The sequence below is a fragment of the Berghia stephanieae genome, chromosome 1 (assembly GCF_034508935.2).
Source record: "Berghia stephanieae isolate SIO BIC M18660-M18661 chromosome 1, UCSD_Bste_1.3, whole genome shotgun sequence".
In the NCBI taxonomy this organism is placed as follows: Eukaryota; Metazoa; Mollusca; class Gastropoda; order Nudibranchia; family Aeolidiidae; genus Berghia; species Berghia stephanieae.
The window spans coordinates 12,440,533-12,466,445 of NC_088360.1; the positions used below are offsets into that span (position 1 = coordinate 12,440,533).

Sequence of the window (25,913 nt, forward strand, 5' to 3'; positions counted from 1 at the left end):
TAAACGCATGAATAAATGAAATTGTATTTTTAATGGCTTTAAACCAATAGCACTCAATGGTGGTGTGGTATGTAAATCATAATGAACAAATAATGATAAATGACGTAAAACATATTGCGACAATATTGATTTATCTGGAAAATAAACTAGACCCTAGTACCATGATTACAGGGATTTCTTTGAATAATCGCTGCTATTTCAAATGGGATGAACTTTATCTTTTCTATCACTATTAGTATAAAATTCGTCTCTCTTTATCTATGTTAACCCTGACTTAAGAATAAAGAGAAGTAAATAGGAAACGATTGCAGTGTAAATCTATGAGGTACAGTCTCCTGAGAGGATTGGATAAGCCTTATATTTATTTGATGTTAATTGATTGGTAAAAACTGTTTGATAAACATGTGATGAATATTTAACAAGCAATACATTCAGTTCATTGAATTGTCCCCGTGGATTGTTTCCTAATGTCAACATTATAAACCTACATTCTAAATGAGTGTTCTTGTCTGACGAAAGTGTGCTTTTTTCATAGCTCTGTCGTAATCTAGAAAGAAATACGTTTAGAAATTTTTGGTCAGAAAACTCGTCCTTAAAATACCGATTGATTAAAATAACCCTCATCGTTTCAAATTGAATGCTGGCACGTTCAAGTCGTTTTCTTGTTTCCTATAGCAAACCTCCAAAATCAAAAATTCGTAGTTAAGCGTGGTATGGTTATGGATATGTATTTTATAATTATTTATTTTGTAGATTACTCTTTCATCCAATGTGTCAATAAAGCGCAGTATCAATAAACAGGTTCCATTGCTCCTATTGATGAAATGAGAGTAAATCAAATGCTCATCTTCTCCCCTCTAAAAACATCGTAACCAACAAACAAGGCTTAGTATAGTGTATTTATATTGGAGAAAACACAGTGAAAATTACCTCTCATGCGTTCTGAACTCATAACAAAAATTTGAGAGACGCCATTTTAATGATTAGTTCTCATTAAATTATATCAATCATACCATAAACGTAAAGGTTACACATAGTTAAGGGTGTTGGTACCTTACATCCGGCTAGCGGATGGTGTATTTTACCGAAACTCATAGCATCAATATATAATAATGACTCGAAAATAAGACCTGATTAGCGATAATCGAGTTTGTATGAATATTTTAGCACACTCACAATACACTGACAAAATACTTTTTTTTCAGTTTGGTCAGAAAACTGTCACTTTAATTATCATTGAAGTAAGATTAATTGATTTGTTAAAAATTCTCAAACCTGAGACTTTATAAGTTCCATGTGTAAAGAATGTTGAGCCGTTGAGGACCATCTTAAGTAAAAATGATCTTTCCAAAATCAAAATAGAACTTGTTTTGTATTGTTGTGGTATTGTAGGACACCCTGGTTTTGACATAATGTAATTGCTTGCCAATGCCATTGTCTTCGATGCCGATTCTATATTTGTACAATATCTCATCCATCAAATTTACGCGAGGTCAATTAATGTTTCCTTCCTCTGTGGTCTGTTATAATAAAACGAGTCGTATCTAATGGCGTCGATGGAGGGCTTCGTAAACTCATAGACTGACACTCGCCAAAAAATTACGTCACAATATAAAGCCAGAGCACCATAAGAAAGTTAACAGTGACTTGTATTCAATATGACAACCAATGGCATCGTTTGTTGTTGGGTTTATTTAGAACTGCTGACATAAACTCACCTTGCACTGTCTTTTGGTGATCGTCGTCTTGACGCAATTTTAAGGAAAGTTAACAAAGGGTACGTATTATCAGGCTATGAGTTTACAAAGCATACGCGTAGATACTATATTATTGATAATCTTAAAAGTTATCAAAATCTATGTTTTACCCATTTTCTCAAGAGTTTCGGTTATAATGAAGGCGGAGCCTATATTTGCACAGTCTCTTGAGTAATGAGAGACCCATGTGTCTTTGAATGGATTAATCCAAGACCTTTTACTTCGAAGGCGGTTGACTTTACATTATGCAATCAACTTACCAAATTAATGCTTTTAAATATATATGTGTAACTTACTATGAGTGTTTAAAATACCTTAATATAACGGTAGCCAAGTCGAGTTGCGTGACATAAGCCATGAAGTTTGTTTTTATCATCCCCCAAAAAATAAGGAGTCACCCAGTTTCACGACATTCGGCATACTAACTGAGGGTACAATGCATGTTAACTAAATTTAAGGTTACTTTTTTATTGTCTTTTACAAAAAAAATAGTTAGTTTGTTTCCGTTATCAGTTCAATACTGGGTGGAACAAAGACAATGGCATAGTCATATTTAAAAACTAGATAAAACTAGCTTTCTTTTGGTGTACAATTTTTTGAATTTGTGTAAACCGTTAAAAAGTCGCAGACATTTAAAACAGTCATTAAAAATCGATTTTGCACAATTAAGCACAAAATTTCAATCAGCACATATAACGCACTACTTCAGTATTGTGGATGTCCACCGATAGAATTGATCAATACCACAACCTTTTTTCCTCGTTGATGATGTCAGCTGATGGATCCCTTCTGCTGGTATATAATTTAGAATTGTATTTAGTCTGTAGAACAGTTCATCGGATTTTGTACAGCGTTCTGGTTGATTAAAAAAGTGTTTAGCTTTCTTCTCATAAAAAACCACATCTGTTATAATAATAATAATAATGCTGAAAACTTATATAGCGTTATAACTCCGAGACACCAGACTCTAAGCGCTTAAATTACAAATTACTTTGGCTGAAACATACTCATTCACACACACAAGCACACACACACACACACACACACACATACACACACACAACACAACACACAACACAAACCAAACCTATCTTGCTTCTCATACCATCTACTAAAATCGAAACAAATATGTTTTAAGCGAACGTTTAAAAATAGACAAAGATTCTTTTTCACGAATGCTCTGCGGTAAGGCGTTCCAAATAGAGGTCCGAAATGAGAAAAGGATCTCATTCCAGCATTTTTCCGAATTCGAGGGACAACTAGTTTTGTGGAATCACTGGCCGAACGTAAGGGCGGGTTTTGAATATCTTTCAATTAGTTCTGAAAGGTAGGAAGGGCAGTACCTTCAAGACAACGATACACTAAAACACAAGCTTTGAATTTAATTCTTTTCTCAACAGGCAGCCAATGCAGGTCATGAAGTAGAGGTCCGGCAGAGTCGCACCTACGCTTCAAGTGGATTCGTGTCAGGAGTCTTTGGTTGAAATCTATTAGCTCAGTTTTCATGCACTAATTTACCCCCCCCCCCCCCACACACACACACACCATTACAGATCTATATTTTATACTCGATTTGCTACTTCAGTGATGGTGTCGTCATTGAAATGATCACCATGACGTCGACAGCACGAAATGCATTTGTCTCTGGAGTCAACTTCAAATGTGAATTGGTTCGTAAACGAAATGCCGTCCCACATATCCTGATACCAGTCCCGGTGTCCACGTGCCCATTTTAGTCGAGTGACTTGGTGCAAATAAAGAGGTCAACTTTGGTCGAATTACTGATTTGTGACCAAACCACGCTCACTGAGAGGCAACAGATGCGTAATGTGAAATAAATGTCTGAATTATTTTTGGTGCGCATTGACAACATGTAACTTTGGTACCGACCTGTTTAATAGTTTGTATCTGCTCGTCACTTCTGTCAATAAGGCATGCGGTACATCAACAAAAAGAAAAGTCTGTCTACTTCTTTAAGTTTAAGATATACACCATGTACCTATATGTTTTCTCTTATGTGAGATAATTGCAAATACAAACTGTCTAGTTTCTTTTATAAATCACTATATAATTTGATTTAGAAACCATTACCAGAGTGGAATGAAATTCTCAGCGACCTTTTGTTAAGTAATCCTTCAGAGCCAGTAGGCCTATGGAGCCAGAATTTATTATTGTTTCTATAGCGTGGAACGGACAATAGCAATTGCTTGCTACTCTTTGGAAATGACGCTAGTCTACCGCAAAGTAATTTCCGCCAGATCTAGCAGACCCAGCAACCCAATCACTGCTGGATGGACATAGAGGTCAGAAAAAAATCTCAACTGCACCCGGGATCGATCTCAGTCCCTTTCATTGTGAAGCGAGTGCATTACTAACTGATCTATCGGTACCCCCGCCTTTTGCTAAGGCCGGAACAAACTCTGGTTTCGTTGAACTGATACTTCTAATGGAAAGATATGAAAAAGTATATATAAAACAAGAAAAATATTTTAGTTTAAACATCCCAAAACATCAGTGTGCCTTGACTAGGGATCGAATCTCAGACCTCCTGATTACCGATCATTACGCCACAGAGGCTCCTGAAAGTTGAGCCCATTTAATGCCTATATTCTTCACAAGGGTATCCGTTTTCGCTGTGAACCATCCCTTACATTACAAAAGGCAAACATTGAACATGAGAAGACGAGGACAAGGACTACGACACTAAAGTAGCTCCATTTTTATTTTTGAAAATGTGTCACTTTGAAACTTCTACTCTATTCCAAAGTTCTTTCCGTCAGATCTAACAAACCCAGCTACCCAATCCCTGTTGAGTGGACAGGGGGTCGGGGAAAATATCTCGACTTCACCCGTGATCGATCTCGGCCACTTTGCTTGTGAAGCGAGTGCTCTACCAACTGAACTATCAGAACCCCTATACAAATCAAAAGTTCAGATTTATTAACGGTGACGAGACGAGATTGATAATGGTTTTAGTGCTTTCTGTGTAGATTATAATTTCCCATCTGGTTATCTAAGAATAACACATATTATTATTATACTGCGCGATTTGCCATATAGATAGATAGAAAATATAAGTATATTTGCAAGACAGTACTGATGAGTATTTGACGAAATTCCGTGGTTCTGATAAAGCATACATTATTGGGCACAACGTCAACAAAGTTGTTCTGTGGACAACACGCTCATTTTCTGAGATAACCATCTGAGGCCTGAAACATGTTCAGATTAGGTATATGGACAACCTGTATTTATGTCATAATAACATAAACCATACATTTTAGCCAAATTGCATTGTTACAATACAAACACAATACATACATAAATCACCACTTCACGCCTGAGTTACGCCCATTGTTTCACTCCCATAGTAGCAGCCAATCGCCTATTGTTCAATGATTGCAAATACACAATCAGTACTAAACAGAACATAGCTGTGAATACAGATGTAATTACTGGACAGTCCATCTTCATTTTACCCTCGGGTGATCCTCAAAAGTGTCATATGGGTTTGAAGACCGTGTTATTTCATAAACCATTGTGTTTTTATTAATTTCTTCCTGTTGGTGATTTTATTGTGTTCTGATATTTACTTACATGTTTCAACGGGAATCGGTATCATATCAAATCTCGAATATTGACATTGAAGTACCTAACTATATTTTCTGCTGCTCTGTTGGTATTTTCTTGAGTAAGTATTTTGTGTTTTGCTCTGGTTTAAACATAATTGTGCAATCAAGTACTTGTAAAAAGAAAACGTATATATGATGTATAGACATTAGTTTTTTTTTGTTTTGATTTTTTATTTGCTGGCTTTTGGTGTAAATTTCTTTGCATTTATTAACTTGGAGAAAAAGAGAGAGTAACAATAATTAATAAATAAATCAAATTCCATTTATTCACAAATAAAGGGGAAATTTGTCTTTAGAGTCTATTCCAAAAGAACAACGCAGGCGTCAGCCGCAGTGCAGCGTCGCAAAGTGAGCTATTGCGAGGTGACGTGCTCATGGCCACACAACGAGGCGGGTAGTCGAACTCGGTACCTTTTGGGTACGAAGCAAAGACTGTGCCGCTGAGCCACGCTGCCCCCTTAGCTGGAACTTAGCTAGAAAAAAAATGTTTTGAAAACAGAACAACAATGAATAAAATTGCCTTTAAAAAAAAAAAAGAACAAAATGCATAGCAACGAATATCCCGGGCTCAATCTCCATCTATCTGGATATTACATGGATTTCTACCGATTCAATATTGTTCAATAATGTTTGCTTTTAGCAGCTTAGTTTTCAAGATGTGCATCATGAGGTCTAGTGAGCACCGTTTTTAGGCGCAATGTGGAGCGTAAAATATACTCATTTTATGATCGGCAAAAAAGGTACCCAGCCCCCAACTCTACTCATCTTCTCTGGAATTGACGAGAACAATGGAAATCTTGCCTCAGACCAAATCATCCTAGCTACCTATCTTTAGCGCTACTGAGAAATATGGAAAAAGAGAGCCCAACTTAACACCGGAGTCAAGTCCATTTTATATTCCATTGGAATCACGAGACTTTTCTTCAATTATGGGCGGATTTGTCAATGAGCAAAAAAGTAGTTTTCAAGATATTACATTGAACAAATATGATGCAGATGTAAGCTTGGGAAATTAGTTCATTTTCAAAAGACCATTTTTCTAGGCAAAACTCTACAATGGAATCAAACTCGACCCCATTGGCTTGACAATCCAACATTTTCTCATTAACTAGTTGTATACCAACTACCCCTGCATTTCAATGTTGATAATGAATTATTCTATTATTCACATCCAGTATCACAAATCAGTCTATGTCGTTTCTATATACCCGTATTTATCTAATGATAATAACAGGAGATCAGTTTCCCATAACTTTTAAGATATGAAATCTTAATGTTGAAGTGATAACATTCTACTTTGTTGGCTATTGGTGACATTCTAACAAAATACGGGAGGGGTTGGGGGGGGGATTGTTTTATTTTTACTATTACTGCTTTTGAGCGATTACGACATCCGCTCATCAGTAAGTTTTGAGTTATTTATCTTTCCAAAACAAACGTATTCATGATCTGCCGCACTCTAAGCAAAAATACATTCTAAAAATGTTGGCTAGACAAAAAAAAGACTCTCAACACCTGGGAATTCAAACCTCCCAGATTTGAGAGCATTTTTGTCTTGTTATTTTCTTTGTTTGTTTGTTTGTTTGTTTTCTTTTTAGTTGTTCCTGTTTTTGTTTTTTGTTTTTGTATTTTGTTTTTTTTTTTTTTTGCTTTTGTTTGTTTTTGTTTGTTTGGGGTTTTTGGGGGTTTTTTTGTTTTTGTTTTGTTTTGTTTTTTGTTGTTTGTTTTTTTGTTTTTTGTTTTTTGTTTATTGTTTTTGTTTTTGTTTTAAATACGGGGGCGTTTTAATTGATCGATATTGTTAGGACGAATTTTGTGGCCATTTTTTTATCAGAGCACTGCATTGTTGATAAGCCTCATTTTAATCAATCGATATTTGAAAGACAAGTTTCTTGGCCAGAATTTTGAAAATATTTTTTTTCAGAACCTTGTATGTTTTTGCCTTTTTTTCTGGATTAGTTTGGTGCTATCATTATGAGAGACAATGGACCTGCAAAACTATATCCCGGTCTCAAACAAACACAGAAAGAGAATACCCTAGTCGAATCTGGTGATGGGATGTCTGAGCGACCCAGTCAGACACTGATGGCGATGGTGATGATCTCTGCAGGACTTGTCGCTGCCCAGAGTGCTGTCTGCTTTGTGTCTTTCTTTCCACGCTTTAGTTTTGGTAAGGAAATGACTAAGGCAGTCTTAACTAGATGGTACCTAGTGGATATGGGTCATTAAGAGCGGTTTTTATAGGATTGCTGTTGAGTTGAAAAACTCGAAGACCTTGTCAATAAGGTGAGATACTGGCGAAGGTCTAAAATAAAAGATATGCACACATTGCATGTTCATGTTCACAACGTTTTGATACTGAGAATCTCGCAAAAGTTGTTAATTAACCTTTTAAAAGTTAAAAGTAAGCATGGTCGTAATAATCGATCTTAAAGTTCGATATTGATGTATTGATTTATTTGTCAGAAAAAAAATCGCATCACTTTTTTTATTCTCAAACTTATTTTGACCCCCAAAAATTTTGAACAAAATTTCTGTCAGGAGATTATATTATTTTTATGGGAATTCAAATAAAGTGAGGATTTAATATAAATTAATTGTGACAATTCTTTATCTCTAATGTTCTTTTTTTCGCCATTTAAATTAGTTAGAACACTGAGGAATTGTCATTATAATTCAATTATCAAAACACACCGTCTTGTTCCATCTGCAGGCTTTTTCAACAACGGAATGGTCAAAGTGTACAACATATTCCGAGTGAGCATTTCGCCCGGTGATCTGTTCTTCTCCATGGTACCCATCTGTCAGGTAGGTGACATCTAACGGAAGTAGTCCTTCAGAGCCATAAGGCCCATGGAGCCGGAGTTTATTCCGGTTTCTATTGCATGAAACGACAATAGCAATTGCTTGCTACCCTTTTGGATAGGACGCTGGTTTATCGCAAAGTACTTTCCGTCAGATCTAACAGATCCAGCTTTCCAATCACAGCTGGATGGACATGGTGGTCAGAAAAAAATCTCGACTGCACCCGGGATCGATCTCGGTCCCTATTGATTGTGAAGCAAGTGCTCTACCAACTGAGCTACGGGACCCCATCTAAAGGGAGGTGATCATGAAAATCTGCAAATTTGACCCATCGCGTCTAAATGATATCAATTTGGGCTGAATCAGCTGTTCAAATGTGGTTTTAAAGTCAAAATTGCCAGGAATTTTAAAGTTTAATGTCTGTTATATTAAGAAATGATATTCATTATCCTTCATGAAACATAAATTTTATCTAAGTTCCGTATTTCTTTCCATAAATTAAATGCTTATTAACATCTGAGTTACATAACACAGTTTTCAGACAGTAAGTTACAAATAGCATATGTATGTGTGAGTGTGTGTCTGTATGTGTGTGTGTGTGTGAGTATGACTTTCAAAACGTCCTAAATCACATCCCGATAGAAAATGAGTTGACAGTCTCGAACTATCTTTTGGACTCCATAGAATCACCAGAGAATATTTGAAGTCACTAAAAAATGATCAAAAACTGCTCTTTTCTTTGAATGATGAAAATGTACGTTTTGTACATTTTGAAAGTTACCTACTCATATATATATATATATATATATATATATATATATATATATATATATATATATATGTATTATATATATATATATATATATATATATATATATATATATATATATATATATATATATATATCCTTTCTTATAAAAATATAGCATTGTGGAGAACATTGTGCTTATTTGAGTCAATAAAAAAATTGATACGGCGCACACCTCTACTGAAAGATTTGAAAATAGAAATGTATTTTTTACAGATAGATAAACAGATAACTTGATTTCCTTTTATAATTTAAAGTCAGTTTGAAAGTTTGTTAAGTCAAACAGATATCATAAAAAATTTACCGAAGACACTAACATCTCATGGACACACCCTCAACTCTATTTGTCCAGTGGAGTCCTTACTTCCGGTGTGTTGATTTAGCAGTGATCAGTGTTGTTATGTAGTAGTGTGTTCTCATTGCGTGTATGTTTATGTGTGTGCGTGTGTGTTTTGGAATGTGGATGCGTGGAAGAAAAAAAAAGGGGGGGCGTGTCCATCAAGTAGAGAAATTCCTGAGCAAGGGGGGGGGGGAGGGCGGGGGGGGGGGGGTTGTGTGTGTATTTGCTACGAACTGTCAGATTGGCATTTTCAGCAAATTGTGGCATTCATAGTGATATAATTCACTTGATCACATGACGGTATTCGGATTTACAGAAATTTTAAACAAGTTTCACCGATTAACAACATCAACTAATATTACTGCTGATATTACTGTCGTTTTTATGCCATCGATGTGATAATTATTGCCCTGGGAAATATTTAGTTAAACGTTTCGGCAAACTGTCAATTGGTTCTGTCTAGCTTCTAGCCCGAACAAACCAAATGTAGACAGATTCGGGGACTTGATATTTTTCGCGTCCGCTTCAGATTTTCATTTGACCTCACATAAGTAAAGGGGAGACAATCCGAAAGCTCCTACATCCCAGTATTCATTCAATTTGTATTTTCACCGTTGATCTTTTGTCAGGCGTTTATTTATTCAATTTGTCATCATATAAAAGCGTTTTAAAAACTCTAGAACAAACCTTGATAGATTTGTGAAAGTTTAAAATTTCCTAATTTGACCATTGTTTTGATTCTCGGCCGCCATTTTAATTTGTGAAGTATTGAAGGTAGTGCAAAGCACTCCCAAGTAAAGCGTGGTAAAGACTTGCGACTTATTGATATTGATATCTACTGACTGATAAACTAAAATCATGCCGAATAAAGCATGGCAGCGACGACAAGCACATCGATTAAAATGTGCATCTAATCGTAATCAAACTAATCAAGAAATGATTCTGGAAATATCGAATGAAAATAGTTCTTTCCCCGCGAAATTGTGGGCTTTTTACTAGTATATATATATATATATATATATATATATATATATATATATATATAATATATATATATATATATAATTAGTTATAATTAGTTCACGGTATTAATCATCATGTACGGTTTATATCAAAATGTTATAGATCACTAGACTATCAGTGATTTGCTATTTAGGATAAGACCCCTGATAATGACTGTCAACTCATTAAACTTTGAATTCTTTCATTATGAATCATGCTGCTGGATCCAATAGCGCCTAAAAAGATTGCAATACAAAATACAGTCTATCTGGATTTAACTTCGAGAACTTCGTTAATGATAGCTTTTGTTTTAGTATTTTTGTATCTTTTTTTGAAAGTCTTATATTTGAGCTTTGAACTTGAGATTTTCTATGTAGCGCAAAATCCATTAAACGTACTCAATGCGCTTCACAAGGGGTCGCTCGCCAACATCAATATTTAACATCAAGGATGAGACATTACGCCTGTAAGACGATATTACACTTTTTTCGAAAGGAACAACACTGTTAACGGCCAGGTACTCATTTTACACCTGAATACGATGAGAGAATGTAAATAAAGAGCCTTTTCCAAGGACCCAACTATGCGCCGCTCAGCAGAGCCAGACTCGAACCCAGGACCTTCTGATCCAAAGGCGAGTGTCTCACCGCAAGACCACGTAGCAGGATGTAAAGCGATATTCACAGTCTAACTAGATGTGACGTGGAGAACTGCTATTTTATTTGTTTTTATTATTGTCTGAAGAATGGTCTTGAGCTCGGAACGTTCCGTGTTTAGTATTTTTTTTATTTGAAGATGCGATTTTCATGATTGTACATTACTCAATACGATTATCTAATGTTAAGTGATTTAATTTGTCGTGGTTTGGATATGGGAATTTCTTTATTTTGTTGTTGCTGTTGTTGTTGTTGTTTTAACCACTAAGATTGCAAGGTGAGTAATTAAAGTTTAAAAATTCATTTACGGCCACCAGATACATAATCTCCTCCAAGCTCTGTGATGTGAATGTAATAGTGATGGTAGCTTGCAATTCTCTAAACTCTCTATTGCAAAGTACTTTTTTCCAATGTTAACATTAGACCATCAAACCCAAGCATGCTATTTCTAAAAAATGTTAACCCCCCCCCCCCCAAAAAAAAAAAACCCTCTCATCCTAAAGGTTGGTCAAGTTGGTATCGTGGGTTACTCATTGTTGTCGTTGTGTCGTAGAACAATCCAGGGTCCTCGTCTTTCCAACCCTACCATCTTGAATTCCATGTTTTTCATTTTGTGGAACATGTCAACGTCACTCAACATTGTATGGAACTTCATCTTTGATAAGTAAGGTTTTTGTTGTTTTTTCTTTTGTTGTTGTTTTTTTTTTATTTTTTTTTTTTTATTTTTTTTTTGTTTTTTTTTGTTTTGTTTTTGTTTTGTTTTGTTTTTTGTTTTTAGATCTCATTATTGCGAGAGCTCTCTCCTCCTCCCCCCCCCCTCTCTCTCTCTCTCTCTCTATTATATATATATATATATATATATATATATATATATATATAAATATTATATATATATATATATATATATATATATATATATATATAATGTATTGTTGTAATTATTGATATATTGAGCACCGTTTTCGTTTGATTAATAGTGAGGGATAATTAGGGTGTTGATTGTAATGGCTATTTTAATTGACAAATGGTGTGGGAGTTTTGGGTTTTCCCTTCAATAGCCAAATAGACTATTAATTTCTCATACCGTTCTTACAAAAAAATAGTTTAATGTAAGCTACTTCTGCTGACCTCTACTGCAGCTGACGAGAGTCAATTATTCTATTACCAGTCCCAAAAAAAGATGACTCTTTAAACAAGATAGAAAATCACCATTTTGACCATTTTGTGTTTCAACAAAACAATTATTGGAGCATTTAGGAGGCCAAACAAAGCTCAAAGAAAAATAATTTGCAACAATTCCACAGAAAATAAAGATTCCCTTATTTGAGAGATATTTGTTTCTTTTTAGTTTCATATCTTATAGATGGTTGTTACCTTTTTTTCATAATGACGTACATTATGTTTCTTTATTATTTTTCTTTTTGCGGAAGGTTGTTTTTCCTTTGTTGAATGGCATACATAATCTATTTCTTTTTAGTTTTGTTCTCTTTCGGAAGGTTCTTACTCATTCTTTACTGAAAGACATTCATAATGACGTCTATTTCTGTTCTTTCTTATTCTGCAGAGTTCTCTTACCAGAATCAGGCTTATTATTGGCGCTGTCCATTTTAAGTCTCGTCCCAGCTTTTGGAATTGCCTCCGCTCGTCTTGCCTTCTACCAACCACAGCTTGTTGCAGATAAAAGAGGATTTGACCTAGTCTCCCTGCGATCCGGCGTCCTAAATGTTCTCGCAATGCAAATAACGCAGGCCATTATTGCTCTTGTCATTGATTTGACCGTCATCTCATCAGCTGCTTTCTCCAGGCCATTCATACAAGAACTCATTTCTTCTATAAGTCTAGGAGCAATGGCTGTTTTCATGTTGATCTTCACGGCATTAGATATGAGTGTTTTGGAGCCGTATACAAGATCTGTCCTAGCCCCATATATCACCATGGGTATGTCGGTCTTCAGTATGATGAAAGGCAGCTGGAATGATGCTGGAACGTCTGCTACGCTAAAGTTGGCCATATTGGCTTCTACCGTGACCGGTATGCTCACCAAACTGGCTGTATCTATTTATAACAGAAACAAACCGTTGGTTCCTCAAACCAAACAGAACTTTAGCAAAATTCCAGAAATTAAATACAGTTTGATTGGGAAGTCGTAAGGTCAAGGTTGTAGGGAAAATGTTTAACTATTTTTGTTTATTTTGTATATAACCTATCCTTTAGAAACATTGTATAAATTATAATTATGTTCCCTTGTATTCTATGTATGATTCATCTATCCTTGACAATGGAAGGAGGAAATGGCCATAACAGTGTCTACCACTACTCTCGTCTTAAAACAGATTGTGTCGGACTTAACCGGATGCTTAAAATTCAATTTTAAGCTTAAACTTATAAAAGTTCGGTCAAATTAAAAGTCTCAATTGAGACGAATGAGCTTTGTCCCTTTAACTTGAATTTATATAAAATTTTCCAAATTATAATCATATCGTGTCTAAACTCAATTTTCTTCCTCTAGCTTATTCCGACATTTTAAAAAAGTAGCTCCATGGATCCTATTCAATCTTGTCCACTTCTCGAACAAATTATTTATACAGAAAGTGAGTGGCGCTGGCACACCAAGAAATGAAGTGAAATGATAAGTGCCAGAAGACAATAGTGAATAAAAACTTTGGTAATGGTAGTTGAGCCCGCACCTCCGCCTGGACACGAGAGGGACGCTCTGTGGTCGACGCTATCCACCACTCAAAAAAATTGTGGTATTAAACGCATTACCTGTCTTGAGTCCCTCTGTTGGCTTCTTGAGGTCATGAGGTCAACACACAAGCACCACTTAAGTTTATTGACGAACTAGCAGTTAAGCTATGAATCCCAGGTTTGATCATTTTTGTCAAGATGAGGGTCATTTAAATCGATCGATATTTGAAGAACGAGTTTTCTGGCCAGTGTTTAAATACTTGTTCTTCACGAGTACGGCAGTTAACCGGTTAATTGACGCCATTGAATATTTTAAACAAAACCGTAGGTTCAAATGGTGTCCTTTATGTCTATCCTGCCTCGTTGCATGGTTGCCTATTTTTACAAGAATTATTTTGTATTTGAAATGGCCAAAATATATTTTTAAACTGACATTTTAAACTTGCGTTTTTATTCCCAAGTATCTTTTTCTATTGTTTGGGAAATCATGGAGTATGCCAATTTCTTTAATGCGATGTGATATTGTGAACATACACGTCAACCTCGTATCATATCGGGGGAAAAACAAAATGGATTCGAGTTTAAAGTCAAAATAATCATTATTTAAAAAGTTAAGGTTTTTTTAAAACGAAACTCGCTTTTCAGAGGACTTTCTTTTCTCATAAAAAGGTTTAACTTAAATTTTAGAGTAGAGCATGAGGTTTTAGACGATTGATCCCATATCATTAGATGTTAAAATGATTGTCTCTTTTCTGTATCACTATATAAATACTAATAAATAAGTATATATAACTGTGTTCATATTAGTTTTGTTTATTATTTTAGTATTTCACCGAAGTCCCAGATTTGAGAGGTTTTTTTAAATTTACAAATGTCATTTTGACCAATCGATACAATAAAGATAGGGCGTGCCCGACTTTTTCAATGCAAACATCCTACAGATTGTAACAGCCTCCATATACTTTGTAGATTATCTTGTGTTTTGTTTCTAGCTGAAAACTTAATGAATTAAATGAAGACAGGGCACGAGTATAGTCATGAACATATCGCTATGAACGCTAATAATAACCGATAGCATTTATAATAACACAATATCCACGAAACGTACCCAAAGCCCTTTACAGTGGGTCCCTAGCCAACAACAACACTTAACATGCAGGACGAGACTTGACGCCTGTTAGGCGACATTACAATTTTATTTTCCAACAGAGACGGCCAGGTACTCATTTTACACCTGAGTACGATGATAGAATCGTAGTTAAGAGCCTTTTCCAAGGAATCAACTACTACTCGGCTATGTGGTCTAGTGGTATGACACTCGCTTTCGGATCGGAAGGTCCTGGGTTCGAGCCTGCTCGGTGCATAGTTGAGTCCTTGGAAAAGACTCTTTACTCACATTCTCTCACCTTACTCAGGTGTAAAATGAGTACCTGGCCGTTAACAGCGTTGTCTTTGTCCGAAAAATTGTAATATCGCCTAACAGGCGTCATGTCTCGTCCTACATGTTAAATGTTGCTGTTGACCAGGGACCCCTTGTAAAGCGCATTGAGCACGTTAAGTGGATATTGCGCTATATAAATGCTCAATTTTTATTTTTATTTTTTTTTTTACTCGCTGTTCAGAGCGGAACTCGGAACTCAGGACCGTCTCATCCGAAGGCTTGTGTCATATCACAACACAACATAGCCGCTCTTTAAAAAATAATCTTTTTTTATCTGTGCATGAATACGTTGATAAAACGCTTTTAATAATTTGGCCAGAAAACGTTTACTTTAAATATTGATGAATATAACTAACCTCAACTTAATCTTTGGTTTAAACATTTATTTGGCAACTTGAAATTCATCTTAATTAATCGACATCTGAACTATAGATATTGGCCAAAATATAGAAAAAGACATTTTGTTAGTGTGCAACAGTATAGGCCTGGTCAATACTGGTCATACTCATCAATAGAGCAGTGATAGTGAGGTGACTTGGTCCGAGGGAAACGTGCACATATTATTTACTTTCATTACAAAAACGAACCCATAACAGTTTGTGTCATAAGACCTGCAAATAAGTGCACGTCGCCATAGTAGATTTCTCCATTGTTTTAAACTACAAACTATAACACTGTTGTCCAACGTATCTTTCCACTGAAATGGAGAGATGTACAAATAAGGTGAGAGATAGGAGGGATATATATATATATATATATATATATTATATATATTGTGTGTGTGTGTCTGTGTGTGTGTGTGTGTGTGTGTGTGTTTCCTTCCGTGTCGTTATCAGTTGTATTTTCATTCAAACATTTTAACACATGTTGGAATCCAAAGAATCTAGATAAGATTCATTTTAAAATGGGATAAGAAAGCCATTGCATCATCAGAACTGAATACTTGAATCTAAAGACATTTTAAAAATCCGCCTGCCGTATAGAGGGAATGTGTTTGAGATATAAAAGAAAAAAGTCACTTTATATATCACCTTGGTTATCTTCTCCATAATGTCTACGACAAAATCCAAGCGTCAGTCCCAACACAGTGAGCAAACAGGGATGGGTATCTTGCTCAAGGAAAATAATTGCGATCCTAACAGCGAATCTCGAATCCCGATCTCCAGGGTGGCATTGCATTAGTTTAACCACTCGGCCATCTCACCCTTTTGGTTTATCTTGTAATATTTAAATATGAATATAGAGAAAAGATTGATGATCTGGTTTAAATAAGTAATAATTATGACGATTCCTTATGTTTCAGTAGAATTTCTACACATTTCCGTATTACGAAGCTATCCATTTGAGAGAAAAATTTGAGGAATAGCATTCAAATAATTGCAATTGCCAGTAACAAAAATTGGACATAAATTTGACGAATGAGAATAAGGAAAAGTGGAATAATATTATGCTCTTTTTTTGGTTGCTGAGGCTATTCAGCCACGAGGCGCAGAGTTTTCCCTTCATGGGAGGAACATTTAGATCAGCTACGGGTGTATTGAATAGACTAAGCTGCATGGGCCCTTGAGTTGAGGAAGACAACGGCGTTCCTTCACCTAGATATCCTAACATAAAGACAATTTGAGGGGAGGGGGGTGTGAAGAAGAAGAAGAAGAAGAAGAAGAAGAAGAAGAAGAAGAAGAAGAAGAAGAAGAAGAAGAAGAAGAAGAAGAAGAAGAAGAAGAAGAAAAAGAAGAAGAAGAAGAAGAAGAAGAAGAAGAAGAAGAAGAAGAAGAAGAAGAAGAAGAAGAAGAAGAGACCTTGAACTATCCCTGCGAAGTACAGATTGTTGAGGTGTTAGTTGTCTGCCTCAAAAACGTACTATGTCAGAGTGGACCAGATGCTGAAAACTGAAATATTGTTATTGTCAAAAATATTAAACTTGGGCTGTTACTTGAAGATGATGATTCTTTTAGTTCCGAAAACTGCAAAAACGTGAATTCCTCATATCTCATGACGTGTATTTTGGCTTTAAATTTTCATTCTGGCACCTGTTTTATTCCGACTTAAAACAGTTTGAGGCGGATGGTAGTTAATGTTTGATGTAAGTAGGGTACCTTGATAACTTGAACAAGGTGGATTTCGACATCAATGGTGATCCGCTTTGTCAGCCAATTCAAGATGGTGACTTGAGTATGCTCAGCACTGCTGTTGTACACGGAGAAACATTTTTCCCATTTTGGCCAGAAAACTTGTAAAATCAAAATTAAAATTACTCCCAATAAATCAAAAATACTCAAAGATGAGACTTCTTTGGTATCGATCGATTGAAGCTACACAAATATTGTCAAGAAATGAAGTGAGGAGGAAAGTGTCAGAAGACAATAGAGAATAAAATTTCGCGGCGGCGATATGGGCTCGAACCCGCAACCTTACTGGTACGACAACTCCGCGTGTGGATAGCTCAGACAGTAGAGCCACGCTCTACCCGGCCAGAGCGGTGAATAGTTCAGACAGTTGAGCTACGTTCTCCCCGGCCAGGCGGAGTTGTACCAGAAAGGCCGCGGGTCCGAGCCCACATCGGCGCCACGAAGTTTTTATTCTCTATTGTTTTCTGGCACATTCCTACTCACGTCATTTCTTGTTATTATCAAGAGTCTGCTCCGCTCACGTTTCTCAAATATTGTCGAAACCAATGAAAGTTGAGACTTCATTGATATCAATCAATTGAGGTTAATATTGTCAAAAAGTCTCAAAACGGAGGGTCCTTTTGTATAAATCGATTGAAGCTACCCGTATGTTGTCCAAAAGTCTCAAAACCGAGGTTTCAAAGACATCTATTGATTGAAGCTACTCATATATTGTTAAAGAGTCTCAAAGCTCCGACGTCATGGATATCTGTCTATTGAAGCTACCCATATATTCTCAATATGTTACAAACCTGATGTTTGATACATCTTCACTAGTTGTAGGTTATCTTTATCAATCGATATTTGAAATATATCTTTTCAGGTTGACAATTTGCTTTTTGTTGTTTTTTCACAATGTTGCTGACTGCGTTAAAACTGTATAATATTGCCGGACCTACTCTGGAAAAAAAAAACATTTATTTAAATTTTAGCCAGAAATCTCGTCGTTTAATTATTGATCGGTGAAAATGACTCTCATCTTAACAAAAACTCTCAATTTTTATTTTAGTTTGTGGCAAGATGAAAGCCAGTTTAATTGGTCGATATTTAAAGATGTGTAATTTAAAGGCTCAATTTTTTTCTTTTTTTTTTTAATATATAATTTTGGACTACGGCAAAATTAGTATTGATATATGGAACTAAGCAAAATTGGCGTGTCGAAAACGTTGCCTCACGAGGAGCTTAGGAAGTGGGACAAGTACACCAACAACAAAAGATAACATGTCGACTGATTTTGTTTTGACCAATGAAAAGATCGACTGCATTCTGTACTTATAACAGGCCACACACACAAAAGAAATAATCATAATATTACACATGACATTGGTTAATGAACACGGTCTGTAACAAACTAGGAACATGTGCAATGCTGATTTGCTAACCAGACAAGAGAAAATATATTACATGACAATTATAGAATGAATGAAGCTAGCGTCACTCAACTCTTTGTTGCTTGTTTTAGGCCAACAGAGAAGTGGTAGTCAATATCAAATATCAATATCAATAACGGACCTCAGCAATTGCTTGCTATGACTCTAAACCACTCCGATTTAATACCGATTTGGGGCGGTGGGACGCATTTTATCATAGTAAATACACATTATTATATTACGGAGATATATAAAATAAATAGAGTTTAGAGAAGAAAGAAAGAAAGAGAGAGAGAGAGAGAGGGGGGGGGGGAGGGGGAGGGGAGGGAAAGAGGACCATTTTTATAGATTAAACGAAAAATATAAAGATTAAACTTTATCTTGGAAACAAATTTATAGCTGCCGCCACCTTGTCGATAAGATAAAATTATTGACCAGATTTATTTTTTTTTTGTAAACACATATTAAAAATTTTGGCCAGAAAACTCGTCCTTTAATTACCAATCGATTAAAATCACCCTCATCTTGACAAAAACTCTCAAACTTAGGACTTCCGTGAAGTGCAGAAGTCCCAGGCTTGATGGTTTTTGGCAAGATGAGGGTCATTTAAAATGTTAATCGATCAATATATTTCTAGTCAAAATGTTTAATACGTGTTTTGATTTGGTTGGGGGTTTTTTCAGAGTATATCAGATTAGATGACAAAACTGGTTATTTTTGGTAATGTGTACTTTTTAATCAACTTTTTTTTTAAATCTTCTCGTTCAACCACGTGTTTTATCATGCCATTTGGGAGAGGTATCTACTACTTGTTTTCGATTGGGTAGTGAGATAAACACTGCAAGCGATTGTACAGCGGGCGTGTGTTAATTGATTCAGAAAACGACAGACATTTGACTAGAAACAGGTGAGTGTCTTAGATTAAAATAATATTCTACAACGTGGTTTGGTTTGGTTTTCAATTGAGTTGAGAACTTTAACCAATTGTGCGGCCATGCGGTCTTGTGGTAGGACATTCGCTTTTGGATTGGATAGGCATGAGTTCGAGCCTTATTCTGCGCATAGTTGAGTCCTTGGAAAAAGCTCTTTACTCACATTCTCTCACCTTATGCAACGTGTAAAATGAGTACCTGGCCTTTAACAATGTTTTATTTTTGTCGGAAAAAAATTGTACTATCCCCAACAGGCGCCATGTATTGTTCTATATGTTACGCGTTGCTGATGGTCATGTGCCCTTTGTAAGTCACTTTGAGCACGTTTGGTGGATATTGCGCTATATAGAAGCTCAATATTTTTGTTTGTTTGTTTGATTGACATTTTTGCTTCATGTTTTGTTTTATTTTGATTAAAAAGTGCTACAACGTGTTTTGCTGGGGTTTTTTTGTTTTTATTTTGATGTTTTGTTGTTTTTGTTTTTTTGTTTTTTGTTGTTTTTTTTTTGTTTGTTTTTTTAAAATGTTTTTTGGGTTTTTTTCATTGACAATTTTGTCTAATCTCAAAACTGCATTTTATCGAGATTGTAACTGGCACATAAAATTCAGTTTTTAGCTAAATTATTAAATGTTATTTTAAACAAATGCCTTCTTTGGAAAGAGTGAATTCCGTTTGTTAAATTTCAGATTTCAGTTAACTGCCGCAGTCTGAAAAAAAAACATGTGTTAAAACATTTGGCCATAGAAATCGTCCTTCAAATATTAATCAATTTAAAGGACCCTCATCTTGACAAAGCTCTCAAACCTGAGACTTCACAATCCAATATAATACCAGAATGCCGCGCCGGGTCACATTTGAAGTGCTAACATATAAACAATATATATATATATATATATATATATATATATATATTATATATATATATATATATATATATATATATTATCTATCAACAATACACCCATTGCCGTAATGCTCCACACCGTGTCATGTAAGATTACTCCAAATCTTTTCGGTTTTGTTTCTTGAACACATAGAATATTCAGTTTCTATGGATTTGAATCATGTCCACGTTGGTTTTGTTTTGCAGTATTATTTATCCGGCTTACGCTAAGTGTTACAATATTGAGTTGGTTTTCTTCATCCCAAAAATGGGCTGACAGATTACGCTCATTAAAAATGTTATCTTTCCAAAATGTTGCAATAAAAATAATCTAATTCACGCTTAAACTGAGAAATCGGTTGATCTGACAAGAATCAGGTATTGTATCAGGTTAAAGATTATTTCTAGAGAGGTGCGCCTCAAAATGACATTCCCTCCAAGAAGTGACGAACACATTTTCTCAGCCTATTTCTGCTTCAGATTACTTAAACTGTGATATTATGGAAGAGGACATATTATTTCAGCAGATTATACCCAATTTCAACTCTGTCTTTCAGAATAAGATTAAAAATTTTAAGAGAATAGATATAGGTCAATCATTGTTCTTTCATCTTTATTTTTCAGACCAAAACTAGATATTTCAAGAGTATACAGAGGATAATCATTGTTGCTGTTATCCCCGTCTACCAACTTTGAGAAATATCTACAAAACTTCATAAACTTCAAATAAATTTTCATCACGGTTTGTAGAACCATGTCGGCAGCTGGTATTGAATCAACGGTCGTCTTACTGACCACTGTGGCCGCCATGGCAATGCTTCTTGCAGGTTTCGTCCCACAGCGCTGGTTATTAGCAGAATTCAAACTGCCCATGAACGGCACAGTCTTAAAAACAATTCGTCCAGTTGAAGTTTTTGCCTTGGTACCGAAAAGTCAGTTAAGTGTGTTCGAAAAACAAATCTTTACATTTGAAGTAACCTCCAAGGTTGGCTTATACATTAACTGCAAAGAAGTGACAGGGGACTTAGGAGGTCATAAGTCAACGGAACATGTTTGTGATAAAGAGGGAGGTAGGTCAATTGTATTTATTTCTTCATTTAGTTGAATAGTTATACGATTTAAGAGTGTAGTGATTCATTTCAAATCCCTCCTAACATTCTCAGGATAGCAAATAACTCATACATATTTTGCTCACAGCATCCCTATATAATTTTATAACTCACCATCATCTTGATGCATAATTTTACAACCTGCCCAATTACAAGGAAAATTATCCCAAGATTACGCATAATGACACCGTCATTTATTATCTGATCGGCCAGCAAGGACTCGCATTTTCTTTACACTTAAACTTTATTACTATCTGTCGAGGTGTCAGAAACTTTAACCCAACTATAACAGAATGAAAGAGGCACGTATATTGTACGTATTAATGACAATGGGAAAAAATAATTTTGTATCTTGACTTGACTTGACTCCAGTCGGAGCACAGGCCATCAATGAAGCTTCGCCATTTGACACTTCCTTCGGCTGTCTTCTCCACCTACTTCCATGAGCAACCGCCTCTCCATGCTACCTCCACCGTGCTTCTTCGCCAACTATTTCATGGAATCTTGTATCCGCTTGTCGCAAATTGAAATTCTATAGATAGTATGCAGATGACGTCACTCAGCCCTTTGTTATTGTTTTATGCCATCCGCGTTTGTGAGTTGTTCTCACTAACTGTATTAACAAGACTATAAAAGTTCATGGTTACACAGAGTTTGTGTGTTGGTCCGTTATACTTCCGGATGGCAATGTTGTGAACTCCTTGGCCAAGCGCATTCTATCTATAGTGTTGACTTAATGACAAATTGGATTTTTCTTAAAAAGGCCAAGTTCACTTTTATCTCAGTTATAAATCCCTTTACAGTCCGAGTTGGCGTTATCTCCAACAAGACGTCATATCGTACTCAGCAGAGGAGCAGTAGGTACGGGTTTCAAGATCGTTTTGTTGTTACTGCTTTCTTGGTGATAACGGATAGATGCGTATATCATGTTACACCGAGATAAGAAATAGACGAATAATTATGATTTGAAATATATTCTATCTCCCTTTCAAAGAGTTAAATAGTCTACTAACCGTGTCAAGACAGTGCATTCCTGGATAGACAGGCCCATACAAGTTGGGGGGGGGGGGGAGTATAAAATATTTAGTAGTCCTTCTTAGGCCTTAAGATCAATTGAGCCGAGGGTTATCCTGTTTTTACAGCGTTAAACGGACAACATCAATTGCTTGCCACCCTTTAGATAGAACAATGATCTATTGCAAATTACTTTCCGCCATTCTATAAAGGCCAGCTACCCCGTCACTGCTAGGTGGACAGAAGGGGGTGGGGGTCAGAAAAAAATGGACTGCACCTGGGATCTACAGTGTTTTTTTTTTTTTTTGTTTTATTATTGACACATTTCAGATTTGAATAACTCCAAAGCTATAATATAAGATTTCATCAAACGGGTTTTATGCCATAGATGTAGAATGTATTTGATATTTGATTGATATCAGTTGTAACACTGTGCGGCCTTTGGTAGCCGAGTTATGATACCATGAGTAGAAAAGGGTAATTTTGAAATAAATCGTAATTTACAGTGTATTTGTTTTTAATTACTGACACATTTCAGGTTTGAATACCTCAAGAACAGCTACAACGACATCAATTTGGTTTTCAACATATTAATTCCAATCTATTAAAGTTTTTCTTACTTGTGATTGTGGGTTTGCGCAATTGCCCGATTAAAAGTCCCACGTTACTACCGCCCTTTTGAAGGACAAGCTGCAAACGTCTCTCCAGTTCGTCTTACGTATTTTGCAGCATTAGTAATGTGACAGAGCGAAAGGCTTCTCTTATGTTTATCTTCAGGTAACGTCATAGAATTTTACAGTGCCAAGACAATGTTCCAAGATGACCTGTTAACTAAAATAAACTTTCGAGAATCATGTCGGACAAAGACAAAATAAATCGCGATTTATGTCAAAATTACTCTTTTCTACTGATTACGTCATAACTCAACTACCAAAGGACGCACCCAGTGTTAAAACTTATATCAATCAAAACTTGAATAAATTCTACATACGAGGCAAAAAAAAAAAACCTTTGATGAAATCTTACATAGCTCTCGAGTTATTCAAACCTGAAATGTGTCAATAATAATAAAAAACATTGTGTATTGGTCCTTTTGTTGGTGGCGTTAAAAATAAATTTCCTTTATTCATCCCACAGGGGAAAGTTGTCCATAAGGTCTATTCCAAAGGAAAACTGGAATAACCCAGGCGTCAGCCGCAGTGCAGCGCCGCAAATTGAACTATGGCGAGGTGACTTGCTCAGGGCCATACAGAGCAGCGTTGGGTGATCGAACTCGGTACCTTTCGGGTACGAAGCAAAGACCGTACCGCTGAGCCACGCTGCCCCGTAAGTGCTCAATAAACATCAACTCTAACCGTTTTTAATTAGACAGCAGTAACAGCGATGTGAATTGGGATCTGTGGTATATATATTAAATGTGCAAAGTGCTCGGCGGAAGAAAACTAAATAGTGTTGTTAAAAGCTTAGCGACTGGTAATGAAATGGAACCGATGTCAAACGTACTCTGTCTACTATTTAGATAGTGCATGTAAAGCCACTTCTTCACAATTCATGAATTAAGCAACTTCTTCTTTACAAGTCTTGGTTTAAGAAGCTTCTTTACAAGGCATGATTTAAGAAGCTTCTCCAAAAGTCATGATTTAAGATACTTCTACAGAAGTCGAGATTTAAGTAACTTTTTTCACAAGTCAGGGTTTAAGTAAATACCATACCACAAGATGCATGTGACAGTAAACCACATGAAACTTCTAAAGGTTACAAGGGTAACTCGTAACACAAAAGCAGTCGCGATAATAAAATCTCTTATGTCATACCGTCGCTTTTGTGTGGAAATGGATGGGAAGAAATGCAGATGGAGATCACAAAAGAATGGACTCCTTCAAGGATCGGTACTTGCACATATCCTTTTCAACGTTTATACGAACGACCAGCTTGAGTTCGAGAACATCCGGAGATTTCTATATGCTGATTATCTGTGCCTTGCGTTCCATGTTTCTAATTTCAAGACCATTGAGGAGAAAATAACAGATTCCCTGAAGACACTCTCTGGGTACTATAATTTGAAGATCTCACTAAATGCCAACCCGGTAAAAACTCAATTGTGTGCCTTCCATTTAAAAAGCCGTCAAGCCAACGGGAAACTGAGCATCTCGTGTCATTGGAACATATTGGAGAACAGCGCATTTCCCGTGTACCTTGGTGTCACCTTGGACCGCACACTGGCTTCTCAGCACACAAAGAAAACAAAAGCAAAGGTGGACACAAGAAACAGCATCCTAAGAAAACTGGCAAACACTACACAGGGAGCAGATCCAAAAACAGTCAGGAAAACTGCTCTAGCCCTCAGCTATTCATCAGCCGAATACGCCTCACCAGTCTAGGCAAGATCCTGCCATGCCAAAAAGATTGACCCTGAGCTACGTAACACCTGCCGGATCATTACTGGTAACTTGAAACCAACTCTAGTCCCAGTACCCCATTGGCTGGCTGATAGAAGAGCCACTGCTTCTAAAGCCCATAATTAGTAACAGGAAATGGACCCAAGGCACCCCTCTCTATGAACACAACCCAACAACAAGTAGACTGAAGTCAAGAAGGAGCTTCATGGGGAAGAAAGCATCAACTCTGACCATGCAGCTGTCTACAGACTTGCCTCATGGAGGGAGTGGGACAATCGCGCAAAGAATGCAGTTGAAGATCCAAGAGAAGAACTCCCTAACGGAACTGAGCTCCCCAGGAATAAATGGGTAACATTCAACAGAACACGGGCAAAACTTGGGGGAACAGCTGGATTCATGAAAAAATGGGAGCTGGCCGAGACCAGCTTGTGTACATGTGGATGCCCAGAGCTGACGATGGAGCACATCCTTAAAGAATGCCAGGACGGACCCAGCTGCACTGATCATGATCTAAGAGTCTGCTCCCCAGATGCTGTTGAGTGGGACCGGTGTTGGAGCGACAAGCTGTGATGATGACCACAAGCCATGGTTTAAGAAACTTCTTTTCAAATAGAGGTTTAAGTAACTTCTTCACGTCGAGGTTTACGTAACTACTTCACCACAAGTCATGGTTTAAGTAACTTCTTCATGAGTCGAGGTTTAAGTAATTACTTCACAAGTTTTTTAAAGTACAATAAATTTCTGGCCAAATACCCAGTTTGTCAACAACAACAAAATTATCCGACTCTTATTCCGATGTGTTAGTAGAATTTTTTAGATAAAGTGTTGGCCATATTAATTAATGGGTATATTAAGTAGAAAAATAAAATTTCTGGCCAAAATTAGAGAAGATAAACCTAATTTGTCAA

General features: G+C 36.3%; 2 protein-coding genes across 2 annotated transcripts in view; both read left to right on the top strand.

Moving 5' to 3' along the window:
- Nucleotides 1-5,329: 5,329 nt before the first annotated feature.
- On the top strand, nt 5,330-14,484 carry LOC144963327 (uncharacterized). Its single transcript, XM_078897263.1, has 5 exons — nt 5,330-5,448; nt 7,349-7,559; nt 8,103-8,197; nt 11,504-11,664; nt 12,565-14,484. The coding sequence occupies exons 2-5, from the start codon at nt 7,364-7,366 to the stop codon at nt 13,148-13,150; spliced, it is 1,038 nt and encodes a 345-aa protein (XP_078753389.1). The 5' UTR covers nt 5,330-5,448; nt 7,349-7,363; the 3' UTR covers nt 13,151-14,484.
- Nucleotides 14,485-18,598: 4,114 nt separating this feature from the next.
- Nucleotides 18,599-25,913, top strand: part of LOC144968147 (uncharacterized) — a 13,358-nt gene continuing 6,043 nt past the window's right edge. The window contains exons 1-2 of the mRNA XM_078906176.1: nt 18,599-19,574; nt 21,108-21,553. Coding sequence (XP_078762302.1) covers nt 21,238-21,553 — 316 coding nt within the window. The 5' untranslated portion in view covers nt 18,599-19,574; nt 21,108-21,237. The remainder of the gene's footprint in view (nt 19,575-21,107; nt 21,554-25,913) is intronic.

What these genes read in the sequence shown, in the direction of transcription:
- LOC144963327 (XM_078897263.1), top strand. Translation starts at nt 7,364, where the DNA reads ATGAGAGACAATGGACCTGCAAAACTATATCCCGGTCTCAAACAAACA. An exon ending in CTTTCCACGCTTTAGTTTTG is followed by an intron (nt 7,560 to 8,102) that starts GTAAGGAAATGA and finishes TTCCATCTGCAG; the next exon opens with GCTTTTTCAACAACGGAATG. An exon ending in CCATGGTACCCATCTGTCAG is followed by an intron (nt 8,198 to 11,503) that starts GTAGGTGACATC and finishes CTCATCCTAAAG; the next exon opens with GTTGGTCAAGTTGGTATCGT.